This window comes from Spermophilus citellus, assembly GCF_964194105.1.
Source record: "Spermophilus citellus genome assembly, chromosome: 1".
NCBI classification, from domain to species: domain Eukaryota; kingdom Metazoa; phylum Chordata; class Mammalia; order Rodentia; family Sciuridae; genus Spermophilus; species Spermophilus citellus.
The window spans coordinates 234,570,429-234,593,525 of NC_138182.1; the positions used below are offsets into that span (position 1 = coordinate 234,570,429).

Below are 23,097 nucleotides of genomic sequence, written 5' to 3' on the forward strand. Positions count from 1 at the left end.
ACAATTACCCTTGCACTTAAAAAATAATAATAATAAATGAATCTATCTATCAGATCCGTATAAAGAAATAAATAAGAACTTAAGTCTTTCCTTTTATCCTGGCTCTACTAGGAAAAATAAAAGTGAGCAAAACTTCAAAGACTAACAATCTCATTAATGGAATATTATTTTAAAAATTGAATAATGTAGACAATTATTTAACACTTTGAGCTATGGGTCACCTGTACTGGAAACTTAATGTTCATGAACCAAACGATATCAAGCATGGACGCTTTCCCAGGACGGTGTTTTCGCGGTGATCGAAAGTTGTGTTACACATGACAACCGTTCGTGTTGGCTGCATCACTAATAGCACACAGAACATCAGATACAGAAAAGAAGAACATTTTTTAAAGTTTAATCCCCAGAAATGGCAAATAACCAAATTAGTCAAAAAAAAGAAAAAGAAAAAACAAATATGTGCGAATTGAAATTTGTTCCTTAATGAGTGCCCCTATTCTGTTACTGAAACTATCTTCTTGTGATGCAAACAATTGTGATAACCCTCCAACAGATTCAAGTTCAAATAAACAGAAGAAAACATAAACCTACTTCATGTAATCAGCTTCAATTTAAAAGGAAGCCTATACCCATTCTGTTAATAAGGCATCTCACCAACAACGATCAATGATGCCTAAAAAGAATCCAGTTTCAAAGAATATGCCTTGGAAAAAATAATAATAATCACTAAAACTTTGTGAGAATTAATGACAAAAAAAATTTTTCCCTAGTCTCAGGAACCTTCTTAAAATGTAACTTTTAGAACCAATTTACATATATACTTATCTGAAGAGAAATGATTAATGCTTAAATGTCTTGCTTATAAACATTTTAAATGGTTAATAACAATAGTAACACTAAAATAATCTTAAAAACTAAAAAAATGCCTACAACCTAAAAAAATGAAAAAAATTAAAGTACATCATTTGCCATGTAACTGCTGATTTTAATCAAATAATTTTTATTAAGATTGCAACTTTCACACATTTTTATCTTAGCAAAAAAAAAATTCTGTAAAAGTTGACTAAGTGTAGATACATTTAGAACTAGTCATACTGTAGTTGGCTAAGTATTTCCGTTAAGAACTTGGTCAAAAATGTTTTAAAATAGTGTACAAAATCATACTAAGCTGAAATATAATATTATGAAGTAAATTTTCCTGGTTTCAGTAGTAAAAATCCTATTTAAAACAACCATGCAGGGCTGGGGATGTGGCTCAAGCGGTAGTGCGCTCGCCTGGCATGCGTGCGGCCCGGGTTCGATCCTCAGCACCACATACCAACAAAGATGTTGTGTCCACCGAGAACTAAAAAATAAATATTAAAAATTCTCTCTCTCTCCTCTCTCACTCTCTCTTTAAAAAAAAAAAAAACCATGTATAGAGATCAATCTCTGAACGTTATTATCTGAATATATCTCTAAACATGGATGGAATTCAAGATGAAACTTAAAACTTGTTTTAAATATTAATTATGTCTTATCTACAGGAACAGAATAAAAGGTACATTGTAGTAGCTTTAAGAACTCTGCAGCATCTAAATTTATATTACTTTGCCTAATTTCAAAAAGTTATTTTTATTATTTCAATGTAAATTCTGACAGAATAGATTGTTTAACATGCATAAAGATAAACAAAAGGTAGGTCTTACTGAAGACATTAAATAACAACCTATTTTTGTATGTGTTAGTTACTAAATACTTATTAACACATGTATTTTTGTACACCCACATTGATACTATACTATTTACACTGATATCACACTCACTCTGTTATGTAGACTTTTTTAAAAAAAGGTTTATAAAATCTGAATATCCTTAATAAAACTGGGGTCCTGAGGTGAAAACTCTATGCTTCAGTACCCTAAAATTTATACACCTCAAAAAAAAAGATGATTTCCAAGTTTAATATTACTTGTCAATTAATAAGCCAAACTATCCATAAAAACAGTATAGAAAAATTATACAAACAAAAAGGGGATTAAATGGGCCAAAAGTTGATCACTTAGTATTAGAAAGTCTCTTTTGGCTTCAAAGTCAGACTATCATTGCCTTTTATGAGAGTAATCTAGAACTCTAAGCTCAATTATACCTGTCTTATTCTATTAAAGGTATTTTAAGAAAAAGTTCCATTGCTCAATTTCTGAAATAAAATCCTATCAAATTTATCCTCTAAATAATATCAGAGTATATAAAAGTATTTAAACAATCAGATTTAGCATTTTCCCCAAACTATATTCCTTAGTAATGGAGAGAAAAATAGTATCTCTCATATTACTTGAGTCCTAACCTCAGAAGCCATTTAGAAACTGGTAACCTCTGAAGAATTTTCAACAAAAAATTCAAGCAAACAGAAAAACACGCACACAAATAAATAATCAATATTTTCTCAAATATCCTTTCCCCACATAGGCAACAAAGTCTTCATAAGACAAGGAAATAAATTGTATAATGAACAATCATAAAATGAAAGACCTTCCCCATACCAATGCACTGTAAGAAACTTGCTTATTTTCCTTGATGATTTTGTATGCCTAGAATTCTAGAGGGCTGGATGAAAATTAAAAGCCATCCATTCATTTTTATGAGATAAAGTCTTGGAGTGGGGAGGGAAACTACAAAAATGTTACACTAAGATCAGGAAGTGTTCCTAAGATGCTTATAAGTGTTTTAATGTTAAGTATAAAATGTACCTGATCAATCTATAAACACCAATTAAGACTCACACTAGCTTCTCAACACTATATTTTAATTTACTGCATGAAAAATTTATTCTGTCTTAAGGTTGAGCTGTGTTAATTATTTCCCAATATAATTTGCAACACGTTATGAACCTTAATGGAATACCATTTACAAAGAACTGGAAAACCAGCTCACAAGTTAAAGTGAGAGAGATTTAACAAAACAAAAACAAAAACAAAAACAAAAAAAAAAAAGGGACAAAATAAAGAAAAAGAAATGAAATTAAAGTAAAACAATAAAAAACAGAGACAGGGCGTCCATCTTCTGCGGTTCAGACTCCGATCTCATTTCCCCAATGAAGGTTTCACTTGACGGCAGGTTTAGTGGCATGGCAAACAATGCCTAACTCAGGCAAGTGTAACAGGTCTGCCTTGGCCAGTCTAGTCATCTAATAATGCACAAATATCACATAGAGAAAACATACAAAACCAAATTAATAGTCAAAATCCATCTACCAGAAAATGTGGACATAAAGTTATGACTGATGATTAGGCTGACACCTTTGTTAATGTTTGACCTTATCTTTCGTGTTAACATTTATAAAAAGAAATCTGAAATGCACGCAACAACAAAAAGAGATCATATTTAGACAAGTATAATGAAAGTATATTTTATTTTGAAATGGCATGTTTTATTAACAATAGTTAATGCTTAAAAGTATGTACCTGTTACACATCAAACATTACTTTTACAGATTAGGATTTCTCATGTCACTATCTGAACTAAAAAAACAGCAAACTAAAAAACTTTTTAAAAAATTTTTTCTATGATTCCTCTCATTTACATCATGACTATTTCTAGGACATCAAGGAAAGAACGCACTCGGTGATGTGCAGAGCAGACTGCTCGCCACACCACATCACATCTATTCTTAATAGAACTTCCTCCACTGTAATGCTTTCCTTGGGTTTATTTCAAACCCACTATGCTCTCTTTTTTAGTACAATAATGCATTATTTCTTTCCTGGCAGTGCATGATCAGACTTTTAGCAGCTCAATATGAAATTCTTCAGGTTCCATAAATTCATCTCTGTTGTATTTAATATAATTAATGAAAAATGGTATCTAAAGGTTTTTCTAATATGTTCTGAAATATTTACTTACATAACTAAATTACTATGAAAGTATGCTTAAATTTTCATGTGTGAAATAGCAAAGCTTTGTCTCTAAATGGTAATATTAAAAATACTTAGAAATTATAAAAAAAACTGCATTTATTCATCTCTATGAAGTAAAACAAACAGTAAAAGGGATATCTACATGCCCATAACCTTGACTATTTACGACAAGTCAGGGCTTATCTGATACCTGAAACATTCTATGGAAACATAGCCAGGTTCCAACAAAGCAACACTGCTAAAAAATTCTATCCAATTCAATGGGATCTGACATAATAAAAGACCCTGTGCTGTTGGTGGTTTAATTTTCTGATATTATATTCCAGTTTAGTAAACTTTCTACTTGATTTTTCTTTTATTGAGGTTTCTTGGTATGAAATTTCAATATAAACTATATAGTATTAAACCATTAATCAGCTTCATTCCTAATTCATTTTCCAATTTGGGGCTCACTGTACTTCTATAGAACTCCAGATAAAGACATATATAGATAATTAACTTTAATCAATTTTTATTTCCCTTACACCCAAACATGATGAAGACCCTTTCAAATTTATCTGAAAAAAAGCCAGAATGTCCTATTCTGGGACTTCAAAAATACCAGCCTGGTACTCACTGTATTTGACTAAAATGTTTTTGACTTTCCAGAACAGACATTCTGAAATAAGAATAAAACCCTGAAAATGCAGCAAACTGCTTATATACATTAAATTGTTTTAATATTAACCTGGTTACTATAAGAGGTGTTAAAATTACACATGAAAGCCCATTAAATTGTTTCTTGGGAACTTTAATGTTGTAAAATATGTTATCATCATCCACCAGGAATTATCTACTTATAAGGGCATTTAAATTTATAATAACCCAATTCTAAAATCCATGTACACATGCCATACTGCTTAAATTCTAAAATCCATGTACACATGCCATACTGCTCAAGTTAATTATACACCAAAATTCAACGTAGTCTATTATATATAAATGGTTCTGTAAAAAAGTAAGTTACTAAAAAATATTAGTAATAATTAGCTTTTAAAGCAGTCATAAAAATTTAACAAATACATGTAAGACCCTTGGGTCCTATTCCTATTTATTTCCTTGACGGATGCTTTGAAAAATAGCTTACCATGATTTTTTCTTCAATTACCTCCAAAAAGAACCAATTTAAATAAGTAAATTCCAGTTGCATAGCACACTATACACTGAAGATGAAACAATCATCTCAGTAAAAATAAAGTTATCTTAAAAGAATACTTGAAGATACTAATTAAGAATATTTTTCCTATAAAGATCACTTAACCTCAATTGTGCAAAATGTATACATTTCTTATTTGTAATATTATTAGTACTATATACACAGGTAGATGTTTACTTTGTACATTTAAAGTCCAAAAAATTTCCCATACCCATTTCTATTTTTTAAATATAAAAAGCTCTCTTCACAATCTGTAAATTTCCTAAAGAAAACTAAAGCAAACAAGAAGCCAAATACTTTATGCAGTTGTAAAATCTTAAACATACATGTGTAATAAATTAACCGCTTTAATTTACCATTAGGTAAAAATTCTTTTCTTCTCCAAATTTCATTCTTGCTTTCTCACACACACACACATCAGAGTACTGTCTGCTTGCTAATTTGTAGGAAGCCAAAAGGCTACAGAAACAGAACAGAAATTAATAGAAAAAAAAATGTGAGATACTAACCTTCTGCACAAGGAACAACTATCAGAGCTCTGTCAATAAAAACCGTGTTAGTTAGATGCTGGGCCACACCAACACTTGATGGGTCACGAAACTTAACATAACATACTTTGGAGGAAAAAGCAAGAGGAGCGTTGCTGCAAGATAAAAACAAAAACATTTGGACTAATAAATATTTGCTTCGTTTTGTCATTTTCACTTAAAATCTTTCTTACATGTTTTCGTACTCTTACCTAATCAAGACTTGGGAAATTTTTGTTGCAAGTGATCATTAAAACACTAAATGGTGGTATGTCTCACCAGAAAGAGGCAATCTAGGCAGACCTATAGCCTTATATATAAAACTTAAAACTCAATCAGTCCTGAATCTCAGTGAAATGTAAAATCAATTGATGCAACCACTGTGTCATCCTAAATAGGCAAAAATCCCTTTATGAAAGCTCCACTTCTTAAAAATTCAAATTTTCTAACCATCCCAACCCTTTTTAAATGTGATTCCCCAGCATTTACATCACTAAAAACATGGTTGGGGTATATAGCTCAGTGGTAGAGAACTTGCCAAGTGCAAGTCCCTGGGTTCATCCTCAACACAAAAAGAAAAAGTCATTAAAACTTGATGGTAGTCTTAGAAACAAAAAATTAAATTAAGGTTTTTATGTATATACCAGCTATATACCAGCTAGTTTCAGGATAGATGGCAATGTGATTTTCTAGACCTCCCCCCAAAAAAATTATAAACAAAATTTCACACATTTTGCTGCTATAGTAAATAGCGTAGACTCTAAACCACTGATTCAATTCCATCTAGGGCAGATCTATAGTAAAAAGGAACCAGACACAGCACAAATAAAAGAAATTTTTCCATATATGAATCTATCTTGTTAGATTCTAAAAGTTACTACCCTCGTGGACATTTTGTCAACATATCCATAATTATTTTTCATCAAAATCTACAATTGTCTGTAGCAGGAAAAAAGTACCTAAATATATACCTAATCTATAATATAAATACACACTCATTTGAAAGCTTTTTACACTAAAAAGAAAAGATATCATGTGAAAACATCATTTATAACTGGAATAATAACAGTAATTTACTGTTAGCCACATCTCTGAACTAGAAAATGGCGAAGTCAAGGTTTAAAGTAATCATGTAAATCCAAATCTCATGAAATCTTAATCATTCAACCAATCAAGAATTTTAAAATTCTGGGGATCTAAAGGTATAGCTCAGTGGTAGAGTCAGAACATACCCAGCATGCACAAGGCCCTGGTTTCAATCCCCAGTATACATCTCCCCACAAAAACACCCCATCATTTTCAGTTACTATTTAGTCATTCCACAAATACTAGTCATTTTAAAGTTCAAAAATCTTTCTCTGTAATCCCTCACAAAAAGCAACAAATCCATCTTTAAACAATGTAGAATAACCACATTAATAACAGTTAAATTTACATACATGCTATTAAGCCAAACAAATAAAATGTATTTGCATTTAAAACTATATTTATCATTAACATACTGCTAGGGCTAATTTAGTTTAAAAAAAAAAAAAAAAAAACTACCTCTTTTCTAATCAACTCAATTTATTTCCTCTGCCTAAGATCATCCAAATCCAGGATTCATACCAATCCTCACCAAAAATCCCCCTTTACCCACTATCTTAACCAAAGCATTTCATATATTGCCTTAGAGGTAAATATGTCCATATTTATGCTTATCCACCATGTTTCGTTACCAAATCTCCAATTTAAGCTTCTTCTGAGCTCTAGACACCCAGATCCAAGGGCTGACAATACATTTTCATCCACCCCTAAGTCATTAAATCCAAATACATTACCCATTCTCTTTTTCTTACAAAGCCTGCCCTCTTGTCTGTATTTCATATCTCAATTAAAAATGTCTTCACATTTCTTCCCAAGTCTGTAATTTGGAAGTCAGTTATTAGTGCTATTTACCAAATATTTCCAAAGCTCCCTCTGAGTACGTGGTAAATTCCATTTCTCTATTCCTTGAACAAAGGTGTGGCCCTGTAACTTGTTTTGGTCAATTAAACATGAGCAGAACTAATGTGTCTAACTTGTAAAAGTTTTAAAAGATAGATGAAGGGTGGATTCATCAGCTTCATCCCACAATGCCCCCAATGAGTACAATTTCAACCCCACCAATTTAGCATAAGAAATAATCTGAGATTTGGTTTGTTTCTAAAACCCTGCCTATCCTGACTGATAAATTGCCCTTGATCTTTTCATCTTCTCATCCAATAAATTCTGCTGAGTCTACCTCCCAACTATTGTCACATTAATTCTTTCATAATTCTCATTACCAAGCCTTAATTCAGCACTTGTCACCTAAATTACTATAATGGTTCCTAACCAACCACACTGCATCCAATTTCAATCCCTTATTGCTGTTTTTCCACAAAAACAGACCCTTCTATACCCTAAATTGCATTGTGTCACTCCACAGATTACATTTCCTCAAAGGCACCCTTCTGTTCTCACTTCATCATCTAAGTATATCCAAAACTCCAGGCACAGAAATACCTGTGGTTCTAAGAAAACATCCTAAACATCTGGATCTTTGTACCTGCTGTTCCATCAAGCTATAATGTCCCAACTTGGCTCAAGTGTCATGTCTTCTGGTAAGTCATCTTAAAATACCTCCTGTCTGTGCTATCAATGCAGCTTCAACACAGACACCATCACAATTTCCTTATTTGAAAACCCTTAGAAGAGCCTATTGGCTTATCTAGCCACAACTGATCAAAACCATCACAAAAGCCCATTTCACTTGCTGACCAACAACCTATAATTTGGGTAGTCAGGCTTGACTAAATGAACTTGAAACACTTAGATCTTCTGTTAAGCTGAAAAGTGACAGCCAGATGACGAAGGAATACAGAATAGATCTGAAAAGAAACTGAGTAGATAAACAGAAACATACCTGTCAATAAAGCCTCTTCAGAGAAAGAGGCAATCACCTTGATTGTTGAACTACCTTTCTGGTTCCCAGGCCCTTTTCCCAAGAGGCCTCTCTGTTTTATAGTCATTATCAACTCTCTGTTCTTAAGGTAGATTGTTGGGTAACACTGTTTCTGTCCTTTGCAACCAAAAAATAAAATCTATGATTACAATGACCTACTAAAAATACCCTAGCAATTGCAACAGGAATACTCTTTTAGTCCTGAAATCTTCACAAACCTGACAAACCATCACTTTAATTTCATTACCTAAACTGAAACACCTTTTGTGAAAGAATGAAAACCAAATTACCATCATTGAAAATTAAAAACACACTGCCAACTACCCCTAGTTGAAACCCACTTCATTTTAAATATCCAAAGAAACAGGAAATCTGAGACTGATTTGCACAACTACTACATGTGAAGACATGACACCAAGATCTGAGAAACCTAGGAATTGGTTAAAAATATTTTGTCTATTTTGTTCTAAAAACCATTATTAAGCATGAAAGTGCTTTAAGCATTTTCTTAATCTTCACCTCCAGCTACCTCTTTGAAATACAGTAAAGCCCAACTTACATTGTTTTGTAAAAATGTAAATACCTAAGATTTTCAAGAAAGGCAGTAACACTTTATCTTAAATATAATACTAATATATGATAGTGGCAAGCCTCCACAGAGATGACAAATCTCAGCAAGCAAATGTGTATGTATTTATAAATCAGCATGTTTCCAAACCTTGTATTTAGATCTTTCTCTCTAATGTATCTAAAACCAATAAATTCACTTTTTCTTTTTTCTGTGCTGGGCAATCAAGCCCAGGGCCTCATAACGTGCTAGACAAGCACCCTACCATTGAGCCACATCTCCAGTCCCTAGATTTACTTAAACAGGATTGTCATTTTTAATTTTGACAGTTTTAATTATAAAAGCAGGTTACATAATTCAACTAGTCTAAACATAAGACTCCACAGGAAGTAGCAATACCCAAAAGTAGTAGAGCTTGAACATTAGTTTTCTCTTCTTTCATTCAACATGATGATGGCACATTTTCAAAAGCCAAGACTGTATATATCCTACATTTTACATCAATGTACACTGGACATTAGTATCATCCTTTAGAGAAAATATAGAAAAGAATATAATAAACATGGGCAAAATGAGTTTTATGTATGGAAATATTAATTGATGCATCATTTTATCATAGGGCTTCTCCACAGGGCTCCAATGATACTTTAGACAGCACAATTTCTCCTTATAGAAGGCTTTCTTGTGAACTACTAACACTGCCAGTAAGACCACTAATAATCACTGCTGACAATCAAAAACACCACTAAATGATGCAGCTAAAATATACCAATATATTTCATGATAGAATTTCCAAACACATATTAGTCTTTAAAAATTACTATAAACAAAGTATGGGGATATGAAAAATGCTATTACAGCTGAAGTGAAAAAAGTTTATAGAACTGTATCAATCCTTTGATAATACATTATAATAAACACATATTAAAAGACTGGAGGGTAATATATGCAAATAGAGAGGTTGTGATGGATGGTAGGATCACAGGTATTGTTTCTTTTTCTATATTTTCAACAAAATAGTTATACTGATAATATTAATTTTTTAACTAAATAAGCTTAAATAAGTAGTTGATAGATTTTACCTTTCATTCTTGGAACTTTTGAAGACCAGAGAAGTGAAGGAAACCAGCAAGCAAAAAAAACAACACAGGTAAAATCTCCAGTGTCAGAAATCCGGACAGGATTACCCTTTGGGGGTTAGTCACTTGAAGAAGGGCACAGAGGACCTGCTAGGGGCTTACACTCCTGATTGTATGCTAGTTACCTGGGCATGTTTACTCTGTGACACTTCATCAAGCTGTACAATCACAATCTGTTCATTTTTCTGTCTGCACATTACACCTCAATAAAAAGTTTGCTGAAAAAACAAAAATGCCTTACGTGTATAAATAGTTTTAATAAGCTATGAGATTCACTTACTGTGCAAAAATTAAAATAGTAACTGGATATTTAACCACCTGACAGCACACAAAAAATGACAAGTTACAAATAAATGTAATATTTATAATAAACACTTATAAAAATTTCATTATTTAAACATTTAAATGAAATTGAATCACTGGCTTATGCCAAAAGAACTAAATTTTAAAATCCAAGTTTTCATTTTAGCAACTAAAATCATATGTTTTATGTGTATGTATGGTGCTGTGGACTGAAACAACAACTACACACATAATACACAAGCAATCTACCACTGAGCTATGTCCCCAGTCCCATGAAATTTTAGTAAAAAAAACATTTTCACATACAACACAAAACCAAATTTATTTCCAATTTCAAAACAAACAAATGTCTACTCAGGTTCCAAAGATAAAATTTTAAAAATAGTGTTTTTAGGATGGTACAAAACAATTCTGTATCTTCAATACAACTACTACTGCTGCACTTTTGTCCAGTCCAGGACAAATTTGCAAAAATATCTTTAATATAAAAACTAGGTAATAACTTCATAATGAAACAGAAAACCTGTTAATAAAGTGTGTCTCTACTGTAACAAAACAAGAATGAGAAGAATGAGGGACTTCATATTGCACTTACAGAAAAACTAAGGAATCACTTGATTTAGATGTATTTTCTTGGCATGAGTGGTTTATGTTCCTGGGATTGAACCTGGGGCACTCTACCACTAACTACATCCCCAGTAGTTTTTATTTTTATTTGTTTATTAACTTATTTTGAGACAGAGTCTTACTAATTTGCCCAGGCTGGCTGAGAACTTGGGATATTTAACCATCTGACAGCACCAAAAAAAAAAAAAAAAAAAAAAAAAAAAGACAAGTTACAAATAAAAATAATGTTTATATAAACACAAAAATTTCATTATTAAAATGAAATTGAATTACTGGCTTATGCCAAAAGAACTAAATTTTAAAACCTGAGTTTTCAATAGGCCTGGCTTATGTGTATTATATTTATGCTACAATTTTACCAATAGTTTGTGACATACTAACTCTATTGTAAAGCAACATCTTTGACTTTTAAACTCCAAGTAATGACATTAATTTTTTTTAAATGCCGTTACTAGTACCAGATAGTAACTGGAGTGTATAATCACTCTAACCCTGGTTTCAATCATACAAATTGTATTAGGCTGGCCATGCTCTGTGATACATTTTCTCTACCTATGAGATACCACAAGGTTAACTCCCAGGGTTTCATGTTTAGACTATTTTAATGCCTGACTCCAATTCTTCCAGGATACAGCACTCCTCCAAACACTTCTCAATTATGAAACACTGAGTGCTTAAGAGATGGCTGAAAGCATCTGCAAAAGTTAAATCATATATTCAAAGCTATACTGCCATAGCTAATCAATCAAAATTCATGTGTGTGCACATACACATTAGCCTAGTCAAAAATATATTACTTGAATGAAGAAACAACTTCTATAAACTCAAATTATGGCCTGTTCCACAAGACAGAATGGAAATATAACGAAGTGTTAATGTCATGAAGGATTTTTTTTAAATATTTATTTATTTTTTCTTAGTTTCTCGGCGGACACAACATCTTTGTTTGTATGTGGTGCTGAGGATCGAACCCGGGCCGCACGCATGCCAGGCGAGCGCGCTACCGCTTAAGCCACATCCTCAGCCCATGAAGGATTTTTAAAAGGTGAGGGAAGAGCAGCCTGTTCTAGTAACTAAGTGCCATAGCTGTTCTCTGATGATACACTAGATCAAAAAAAGAAGGGGGAAAAAGCAGTATTAGAAGGAAAAATTTTAATAATCAAAAAATTAGGAAGTACACTTGAAAGGAACATGGGAGTTGACCGTATTATTTCAACTTTTCTGCATGCACGAAACATTTCAAAACAAAAAACAAAACGTATGCATCATTATGAAATAAGCCAAATTAAATGCAAATTCTTTAAAGGAAAGAAATCTTGGGCAATTACTTCCTCTTCCTTCAAAGGAGTTTGATATAATGAACAAAAACCTGTGGTTCTTAATAAGATCTACCTCTAAAAAAAGAAAAAAGAAATGTTCATGCATGCAAGAAGGTAAGGAGCCTGCAAACCCCGTACAACTTACAAGTTTTCCGATTAGATAATATTGTAGAAGGGAAATTTACCCTTCAAATACACTACTTGGATAATGGCTGCGGCCTGTGAATGCGAGTCAAAATCCAGACTTTAAAAGTATATATACACTAGAGATAATCCTCCACCGATTTACACGTTTTTGAAAAGTCTGGGATACAGTGTAACCATCCGGCAGGAAATTTTAATCTATAACCAAAAGATCGAATAGACACTATCTTTAATAACACGGCTGGGCGGAGTTAGATAAACCAAAAAGATGCTAAGTTTCTGAGTTCGCCTTTCGTAAAAAAAAAAAAAAAAAAAAAACAGAATTTCGTCTTGTCATCAGCCACAGGCTTCTTAATCTGCACTAACAGCCTGGCACCAAGATCTAAAGAACTGGGCAGCTGCTCAGACACAGGCTCCTCGATTTTCATAGTGCAAAAACGTTATCAGGCGTTTGCCATGAGGGCTATTCCGGGCCCACCTGCGGCCATCTTAAATAGGGGAGAGTAAAAAAGGATGGGGCATTGAATTCAAAGGCCAGGCAGATAACACAAGTTCCGGAGGCATGGGAAAGGAAACTACTTCAAATCCTTTGTAAGGGCTTGATACGGAGGCTAAGCCTCAAAACCTGACTAACAAGGACAGCAGCAACACGAGGCAGCGGGGCCCGGTGCCCTAATCAAATATGGGCACCAAGGTAAGCCCAGGCGATCACGTGACGGCGCCGCGCGCCCGCGCTCTCCCCCACGCCTAGGTTCCCGAGGTCTCTATGGCGCCGCGCCCCTCCCCCAGCCGAGCTCCTGCACTTACTCCGGGGGGTAGAGCCGCAGCTCCTCGATTTCTCCTAGGAAGGAAAAAAGCGTCCGCATCTGCTCGCTAGTCACCGCCGACGATAGATTCGTCACCTGAATTACCGCCGTAGGGGTAAGGCCGAAGCCTAAGCCCAAACCGAAGCCTGCGCCGCTGTTCATCCCGATCCCGCTGCCACTGCCTTCCCGCTCCCCAACGTCTACGACGCGTCAGCGACGGAGCCGGGAAAGCTGAGGACGCGCGGCCGCGAGCGCGCTCCCGCTGCTGAATTCACGACGCCGGGCAGGTCTAGCCGACCATTTCACAACTCCCCTGCTCTCCGGGCTGCGCGCGCCAGCCGGAAGCGTCGCCCCGGCAACCCGGCGGGTCTCCGGAGACTGTGCCCTCCGGCCCCTGGGGTCTTTTGCGCACTAGGTGCTGCTTTTCTCTCCGCCAGGATTTTGATTGGTGTTTGGGGGGCTTTTGTTTGCTTATTTTTTTCCCTAAAACTCGATCCAGTTCTGGTGCTCCTGTGGGCGTGGAAGACCCAGATCTTTCCAGTCTTTAGGTCGGATTGGGAAATCCAGCGGCCTGGCCTGCTGATGCCACCCGGGTATCATCGACAAATTCAGGCCCAAACTGCACCGCAGCATTCAGTACAGGAGACTCCCCCCCGCCCCGCCCGTCAACTGTCTTAAAAAAAAAAAAAAAAAAAAAAGACAGCCATCTACCTGTGAAACATCTTGGAAATTTTCACAAAACGTGGAGTTTCCAATTGAATTAAGGAAGGAAGCAGTAAACCAGAGGCTCTGCGATGTTTTCATTCGTTCTGCAGATATTAGTATTTATTGTTATATGTTAGACACTCTTAGACAAGGACACGAAAGGGACACAGACGATCCACTTAGAACTCGCAGCCTAATGGGAGACAAAAGTATGTGAGTCTAGAGCAGCTTTTCCCAAATTGCCGTTAGCCACAAAATCCTAAGGGTCTTGAGACCCTTGCAGTGGGTCCTCAAGGTCAAGACAATTTTCATACTAATACTGAGGTTTTGTTAACTTTTTTCACTATATTGACATTTGCACTGATGGTCTAAAAGCAATGGTAGACACCTTAGCAGGAACCAAGACAATGTCACCAAAGTGTACTGGTAGTTTATATGTTGTATTCTTCTCCTCCATACACCCAGTCACACTACACGAAATTTAAGATTTTTTTTAAATATTTATTTTTAGTTGTAGATGGACACAATACCTTTATTTATTTTTTATGTGGTGCTGAGGATAGAACTCAGTGCCTCACACGTGCTAGGCAAGCACTCTACCAGGGTACTACAAACCCTGGCCCCAAAATTTTTAAATATTTTCTCTTAAAGAATATTCTTGACAAAGGAGTAAAAAATAACTGATTTTATCAAACCTGCATTTTAGAATACAGGTCTTTTAAATAAGTGTGAAGAAATGGAAAGTACTTCTGCTATTTGCCCAGGTAGGAATAATCTCCAATAAAAGCATTTATTTGAATTTTCATACAAAAATACAAGTTTTACGGAACGTGTATCTGCCTCCTTGAGCTTAAAAGGTTGCCAGTACTTTACTGCTAAAATCACCAATGATAAGGGATGCCACTGTGGCGCATGCCTGTGATCCCAGTAATTTGGGAGGCTGAAGCAGGAGGATTATGAGTTCAAACCCAGCCTCAGAAACTTTTCCAGGCCCTGAGCAACTCAACAAGACACTGTGTCTAATAAAATTTAAAAGATAGGGCTGGGGTTGTGGCTCAGTGGTAGAGCGCTTGCCTAGAATGCATGAGACACTGGGTTCGATGCTTGGCACCACATAAAAATGAAGGTATTGTGTTCACCTATAACTAAAAATGTATAAGAAGGGCTGGGGATGTGGTGTGGTGATTAAGTGGCCCTGAGTTCAATTCCTGGTACGAAAAAAGGAAAACTCACCAATGATATCAAAAAATGTATCTTTTTGCATTATGTATACATAATGAAATATGTAAACATTTGGACATTCTGTATAGCTTAATAAACAACTAACCAATGTGTTCCATTACCAAAAAAAAAAAAAAAGAAAGAAAAAAAGATTTTTGCATGTGCAAGATCAGACAGTGTACCAGAATATATTATAAAAGTTTGATTTATAAGATTTCAAACATTGCAATTATATTCTGAGAATCTACCACATGTCAAGTTTGGTGTATCAAAGAATAGATTTATCCAAAAAAGGTGTGACCATAGTTTTTGTTTGTTTGTTTGTTTTTAACTCTTTATCTGTGTGAGGTCAGGTTCTTTTCATTTATTTCAAACAAGATATACCACCACAGATTTAATACACAGATATGCAAATCAAGCTTCTTCTAGTAAGCCAAATATTAAAGAGGTTTGAAAAATAAAGCAATGCCACTCTTCTCACAAACTTTCCTTGGAAAATATTTTGTCATAAAGATGTATCATTTAGCCAGTCATGGTGGTGCACACCTGTAATCCTAATGACTCGGGAGACTGACACAGGAAGATCACCAAGTTCTGGGCCAGCCTGAGCAACTTAAGGAGATCCTGTCTCAAATTTTTTTTCCATTTTTTAAAAATTTGTTTTAATTAGTTACACATGACAGTACAATGATCTTCACATATCATACATTTGAATCAGATGGGATATAATTTCTCATTTTTCTGAATGTACAGGTTGCACTGTCTCAAAATTTTAAAAAAGACTGGGGATGTAGTTCAATGGTAAACTGCCCCTGGATTCAATTCACCATGCCCCTGCCACATAATTTTAATGCAAAGAGTTTTTTAAACATCAAATTTCCTAGGTTTAATTTCTAATGTGGTAAATATGAATAGCTGTCCCATACATCAAAGTTGTTTAGGGTTCCTAATAAATTCTTATAGTGTGTTATACTTTGGATGTTAAGTGTCCCCCAAAAGCTCACATTTGAGACAATGCAAGAAAGTTTGGAGAAGAAATGATTGGGTTATAGTTTTAGCCTGATCTGTGAGTTAATTCCTGATGGGATTAACTGAAGTGGAAGGATATGGCTGGAGGAGTGTGAACTTGGGTGTGGCTTTGGGTATATATTTGTACCTGAAGAGTAGAGTTTCTCTCTGCTTACTGATGTGAGCTGCTTCCCTCCACCACCCTCTCCTGCCATGATGTTCAGCTTCACCTCGAGCCCTGAGGAATGGAGTTGGACTTCTAGGGACTAAGACCTCTGAAACTGTGAACCTTCAAATGAACTTTTCCTCCTTAGAGTTGTCCTGGTCAGATCCTTTAGTCACAGCAGTGCAATTACTGATTAAAACAGAGTGTAAAGGGGTCTTAAGACCAAAATGGGATTAGCACAGGGGGAATTAGGAGCATAGGAGGGCCACTTAAACTTAGTCTTAATGGAAGAATACCCAGAAGAGCTATTAGGATATTGGGATTCATATATATATATATGGTCATACATATGTGGAGGGAAGAACAGTAAAGGGTAATCTAGACCGAACATGTGAAATATACAAAGGCATGAAAGTATATGAGAGCCCAAGTGAAGGCCTAGAATATTCAAAGCTTATTATTACTAGACCAAAAACTGAAAATGACTAGAGATACAAGTGAAAGAATAAACCTTATTAAAGGATGTAGTCATGCTAAAAAAGTTACTTGATCATAAACCAATGCAAACTATTGAAAACCTTGGAGCAAGAGTCGCTGTGATCAGATTCACATCTTAAAAAGAGCACCATCACCGCATTGTGGAGTTAAAGTGGAAAAGGTGGAGACTAGAAGCAAAGGGTCTGAATTACTGTCATTGCAATGAAGTCCTGAACCAAAGCAAGTAGTGGTAATAATGGTGAACCACAAATAGTTCCAAATTTGGGGATGATTAAACCCAATTGAAGATTTTTAAAAAAATAGATAAAAAGGATAGAAAGAATAAAAATAGATTAAAAAGATACAAAGGATAATAGCTATCCACTCAGAAAAAATATATGTACATACACTCAGTTTTATCTACAATTACTATGCTTTTTCATCCTCCAAAAGCCATCAGTCTATTGGTTTGACAACTAGAACAGCAATTTTCAGACTTTAGTGTGCATAGAAAATCACCTACACGGTGGGACATGGTGGTCCACACCCGTAATCCTGGGAGACTAAGGCAGGTGGATTGCAAGTTTGAGTCCAACCTTTGCAACTTAGCAATACCCTGTCTCAAAACATATAAAGAGGGCTGGGGTTGTTGTTCAGTAGTAGAGGCCCCCTGGGCCTGATACCCAGTATGGCGTTGGGGGGTAAAGATCCCCTAGAGGTCATGTCACTGCCTATTACTGGCCTGACTCCCAGAGTGTCTAGTTCAGTAGGTTTTGAGTGGAGCCTGAATTTTTTAATTGTAATTAGTTATACATGACAGTGGAATGCATTTTGACATAGCATATTTAAATGGAGTATAACTTCTCATTCTTCTGGTTGTACATGATGTAGAATTATACCAGTCATGTAATCATGTATGTACATAGGGTAATAATGGCCGATTCATTCCACTGCCTTTGCATACCTATACCCCCTCCCCTCCCATCACTCCCCTCTCTCTAATCCAAAGTACCTCTATTCCTCCCTAACCCCTCCCCACTTATTGTAAATTAGAATCCATATATCAGAGAAAACATTTGGCCTTTGGTTCTTTGGGTTTAGCTTATTTTGACTAGGATGATATTCTCCAGTTCCATTCATTTACTGGCAAATGACATCATTTCATTCTTCTTTAAGGCTGAGTAATAGTCCATTGTGTATATATACCACATTTTTTTTAACCATTTATCTGTTGAAGGATACCTAGGTTGGTTCCATAGTTGTGTATTGTGAATTGAGCTGCTACAAACATTGATGTGGCTGGGTCACTATAATATGCTGAGTTTATGTTCTTTGGGTATAATCCGAGGAGTGGGATAGCTGGGTCAAATGGTGGTTCCATTCCAAGTTTTCTAAGGAATCTACATATCACTTTCCATAGTGGTTGCATCAATTTGCAGCCCCACCAGCAATATAGGAGTGTGCCTTTTCCTTCACATCCTCACCAATATTTACTGTTGCTTGTATTCTTGATAATTGCCATTCTGATTGGAGTGTGATAAAATCCATTTTTGCAGTTTTGATTTGCATTTCTCGAATTTCTAGAGATGTTGAAAATTTTTTATATATTTGTGATCAATTGTATTTCTTCTTTAGTGAAATGTCTGTTCAGATCCTTAGTACATTTATTGATTGGATTATTTGGGTTTTTTTTCATGTTAAGTTTTTTGAGTTTTATATATTCTGGTGATCCATGCTCTGTGGTAAAGATTTTCTCCTATTCTGTAGGCTCTGTCTTCACATTATTGATTGTTTCTTTTGCTGAGAATAAGCTTTTTAGTTTGATTCCATCCCATTTATTGATTCTTGACTTTACTTCTTGTGCTTTAGGGGTCTTGTCAAGGAAGTCAGTTTCTAATCCACTTTGAGTTGAGTTTTGTGCATGGTGAAAGACAATAGTTTAATTTCATTTTGCTGCATATGGATTTCCAGTTTTCCAGCACCATTTGTTGAAGAGACCATCTTTTCAGTGTCTTTGTCTAGTATGAGATAACTGTATTTTCGTGGGTTTATCTATGTGTCTTCTATTCTGTACATTGGTCTACATGTCTATTTTGGTGCCATATCATGCCATTTTTGTTACTATGACCCTGAAGTATAATTTAATGGTATTGTGATGACTCCTGCTTTACTTTTCTTGCTAAGGATTGCTTTGGGTATTCTGAGTCTTTTATTTTTCCAAATAAATTTCATGATTGCTTTTTCTACTTCTATAAAGAATGTCATTGGGATTTTAATAAGAATTGCATTAAATCTGTATAACGCACTTGGTAGTATGGCCAAATGTCATGACAATGTTAATTCTGCCTTTCCAAGAGCATAGGAGATCTTTTCCATCTTCTAAGGTCTTCTTCAATTTCTTTCTTTAGCATTCTGTAATTTTTATTGTAGAGGTCTTTCTCCTTTTTAATTAGATATATTCCCCCACCTCAATTATTTTGAGGCTATTGTAATGGAGTAGTATTCTTATTTCTTTTTCAGAGGATTCATCATTTATTAGTTCTAGAAGTTTTCTGGTGGAATTTTTGGATCTTCTAAATATAGATTCATATCATCAGCAAATAATGACAGTTTAAGTTCTTCTTTTCCTATTCATATCCCCTTAATTTCTTTCTTCTGTTTAATTGCTCTGGCTAAATTCAAGGATGATTTTGAATAAAAGTGGTGAAAGAGGGCATCCTTGTCTTGTTCCAGTTTTTAGAGGGAATGCTTTCAATTTTTCTCCATTTAGTATGATATTGTGGAGCCTGAAATTTTAATAAATTCCCAGGTGATCCAGCTGCTGGTGGTCTCAAACCTGGGTTCCAGAACCAAAAGATCACAAAACCATTTTACTTAGTCAACCTGGTACTCTACTGTTGATAGTAAAGAAAAGGGAGAAGTTTGGGTTTCTGATTTGAAGGAATGAGTAAACAATGATATAATATAAGTAGAAAAATATCAAGGAAGAGTAACTTTGTGAGGAAAGAGCAGAAATATTGAGATGTATTATGAATAAGTTTTTGAAATGAAATTTAGAAAAAATGTCTAGAACTAAGATATAGCTTATGATTTAAGACTTCCAGTAGACACACTTATGCCAGTGACACTTGTAGCAGAAGTGCCATGGGTGATACTAAACGGATAAAAACAACAAACAGCCAGTAACAAAACCAAGGCCAGGAAGAGTCAGGAAAGAGGATGGTCACATGAATTAAAGGAGGCAAAAGCTTTCATAAGGAAAAAGTAAGAAACAGGAAAGAATGGTGTAAAATATCAAATTCTGCAGAAATGACAAATCAGAGGACAAAATGCCCATCAGTAGATACAGTGTATTGATCAGCTGAAGATATGCCCATCAGTGCATACAGTTTATCAGCAGATACAAAATGACTAAAGAGACCCAAACTCCAGGAACCAGTTTAGAGAAGCAAAGGAAACAGTCTCACTTCCCCAGTTCCCTTCATGAATCCCTTGATGAAGATTCTGAACCCTGAGCTTGTCCAAGCCCTGTCTCCCTCGTCCATCACAAACTGCTCCTTCTGGACGTCTAAGATACATTTTAGAATTTCAACCTCTATGCCATGTTTTTTAAACTCTGATCCATTCTCGTGGTTCTGATATGCAGGTATTTCTTCATCACCAGGACTCTAGGTTTTAGCTTTCAGCTTCCAGAAAGGTCAGTATACTGACCCAACACCTTCTAAAACAAAATAAGACAGGCAGTGTCAATGTTTCAGGGAAGAGAGGGCTCCTCATAAGGAGGGCCAGGCCCATGAGAGCCACCCAGAAAGCAAAAATGAAAAAGATAAATGGTAAAAATATAGAAATATATACATTAATTGTTTAATGTTTTTGTTAGACTGAGAATCATGAGATGACTTTGGAGACAGCAGTTTCAGGGAGTACAGAGACAGGAAGAGAATGTTTAAATGGGAAAGGTACATGGACTATACCTACAAGAAGAGGCTTAGTGACTTTATTTAGTGTGCTTGTTTTGCTTCCAAACAATATGTCTTATAAATCTATTCTATGGAGTTTGAAAGGACATTGTGACATAGGTAATAATTTAGAAGAAATTTCAAGTAAAGGAAGGGTCAATATTTTTGAAAGAGGAGTGCCAAATGTAGACATAAGATAGCAAAAGAGAAGGACTCATAGGTTGTACTTGTACTATAAAGGATTAGAAAAGGAGTGAGAATTGTGCCTACAGAAGTGTGCCTCTGTATGTGTGTGTGTGATGTATGTGTCTAATGTATGTGCACCCACACATTTGTAGTGTGTTTTAGAATGGGACTCTACCAGAAATGAAGCAGAAACTCATGTTCTTCTGTGCTAACCCACCTGGCCTTTTTCTTTCAGGATCCAGAATTGTCAGTTCATGATGTCTTTTGTGGGCTAGTTCTGGAACTTTACTATTGGCATTACTCTAACTTAAACAGGAAGATGTAGACACCAATGGTGATTCATGGAGAGGAGGAAATAACCTCACAACCAAATCTTGAGAAGGATGTGAACAGAACATGTTTAGAAACCTTAACAGACTTTGGTTTCAGTCTAAGCAAGACAGAAAATATACAAGATGAGCAAACTAGTTCCTACATTTTAAATGTATCTCTCAAAGTTCATATGTTGGAAACTTAACCCCAGGGCAAATGTTGAGAGAGAGGACATTTTTAAAATGTATTTTTTATTTTTATTCTCATTTGTTATATATGATAGCAGAATGCATTACAATTCATATTACATATATAGAGCACAATTTTTCATATCTCTAGTTGTATAGAAAATATATTCACACCACTCATATCTTTATACATGTACTTAGGATAATGATGTCCATCTCATTCCACCATCTTTTCTAACCCAATACCCCCTCTCTTCCTCTCTCACCCTTAGCTCTATCTAGAGTTAGTCTAATCCTCCCATGCTCCCCTCCCGACCCCATATGACAAGTCCCATTGTTCAGTTCTCTCTTGCTGTCTCATGTGTTCACAGGAACACACATAAGTGATCTCTTGGTTTGAACTCTTGATCCTCCTGCCTCAGCCTCCTGAGCTGCTGGGATTACAGGTGTGCACCATCTTTGTTTTTGTTTTTGTTTTTAATATTTATTTTTTAGGTGTAGATGGACCTAGCACAGGCGAGGCCATCTTTGTTTTTTTAAAGACTCTAACAGTCTCTCGAGCTAACGAGTGTCCTCGCGCGCGCTCCCATTTCCTCAGCGTGGGTTTCGCGGCGCAGCGGACATGGCGGTGGAGTCCTGAGCTCATCGTGTCCCGGCCTCCAGCGGCGGGAGGCGGAGGGGGAGCGGGAGCCACTGAGATGAGGAGGCACCGAGCGCGCCTGTAGCTCGCGGGCCTCGCAGGATCACTAGGCAATGCTGAGCTGACGTGGATCTGGGGTGAACAGTCTGGGCCTCTCAGAACACACACTGAGCCCAGATCGGCTGAATTCAAGCTCCCGTTTGCCTGCTTCCCGCAGACAAACAGCTGTGACTCAGCACTAATCCATCCGGCTGAAACAACTGGTCAGCCCTTCTCATCCTACGGAGGGAAACGAACTGTCGCCATTTGCAAGAGATACCACCATGGCAGAGAACTGACGTCACCAGACTGTGGCGGAGGAGATAACTTCATTGAAACCTGCCGCGACAGTGACTTCTTCCCTTCCCTTCTAATACCTTTCCTCCCAAACATCAAATAAATTTATAGGAGTAACAGTAACTCAGCACTCAAACAGAACAAGAAGCAACATGAGCAGGTTCAAGAAGCAAGAAAGAAAAGGAGTACAAACAATGCAGGACAGCCTAAATATTCAGGAGGACCTAGAGTCATCAGAAAAATGGTCATATAAAGAACTCAAGGAACACCTTAGACAGATGGAATGGAACCTTAAAGAGGATACGAGACAGCAAATTCAAGCAGCGAAAGAACACATTGAGAATGAATTACATAAACAGATAAAAGAAGAAGTTAAGCATCTTTATCAGGAGATAGAGATTCTAAAAAAA

At 35.8% G+C, this 23,097-nt stretch overlaps 1 protein-coding gene across 5 annotated transcripts in view; it reads right to left on the minus strand.

Moving 5' to 3' along the window:
• The window catches only part of SREK1 (splicing regulatory glutamic acid and lysine rich protein 1), a 38,010-nt gene extending 23,299 nt beyond the window's left edge, over positions 1-14,711 (minus strand). Inside the window, exons 1-3 of one of the 5 annotated variants that reach the window (XM_081284487.1) lie at positions 13,586-14,348; positions 5,601-5,734; positions 222-345 (exon numbers count right to left, since the gene is read on the minus strand). Coding sequence is in view for 1 of the 5 variants with exons in the window: in XM_081284484.1 (XP_081140610.1) it covers positions 5,601-5,734; positions 13,491-13,651 (295 nt within the window). In the remaining 4 variants the exon portion in view is untranslated. Of the gene's footprint in view, positions 1-221; positions 1,232-5,600; positions 5,735-13,490 lie in introns of those variants that run through there. The other 4 variants (XR_014020866.1, XM_081284484.1, XM_081284485.1 and 1 more) reach the window with 4 other exon arrangements.
• Between the last annotated feature and the right edge of the window lie 8,386 nt (positions 14,712-23,097).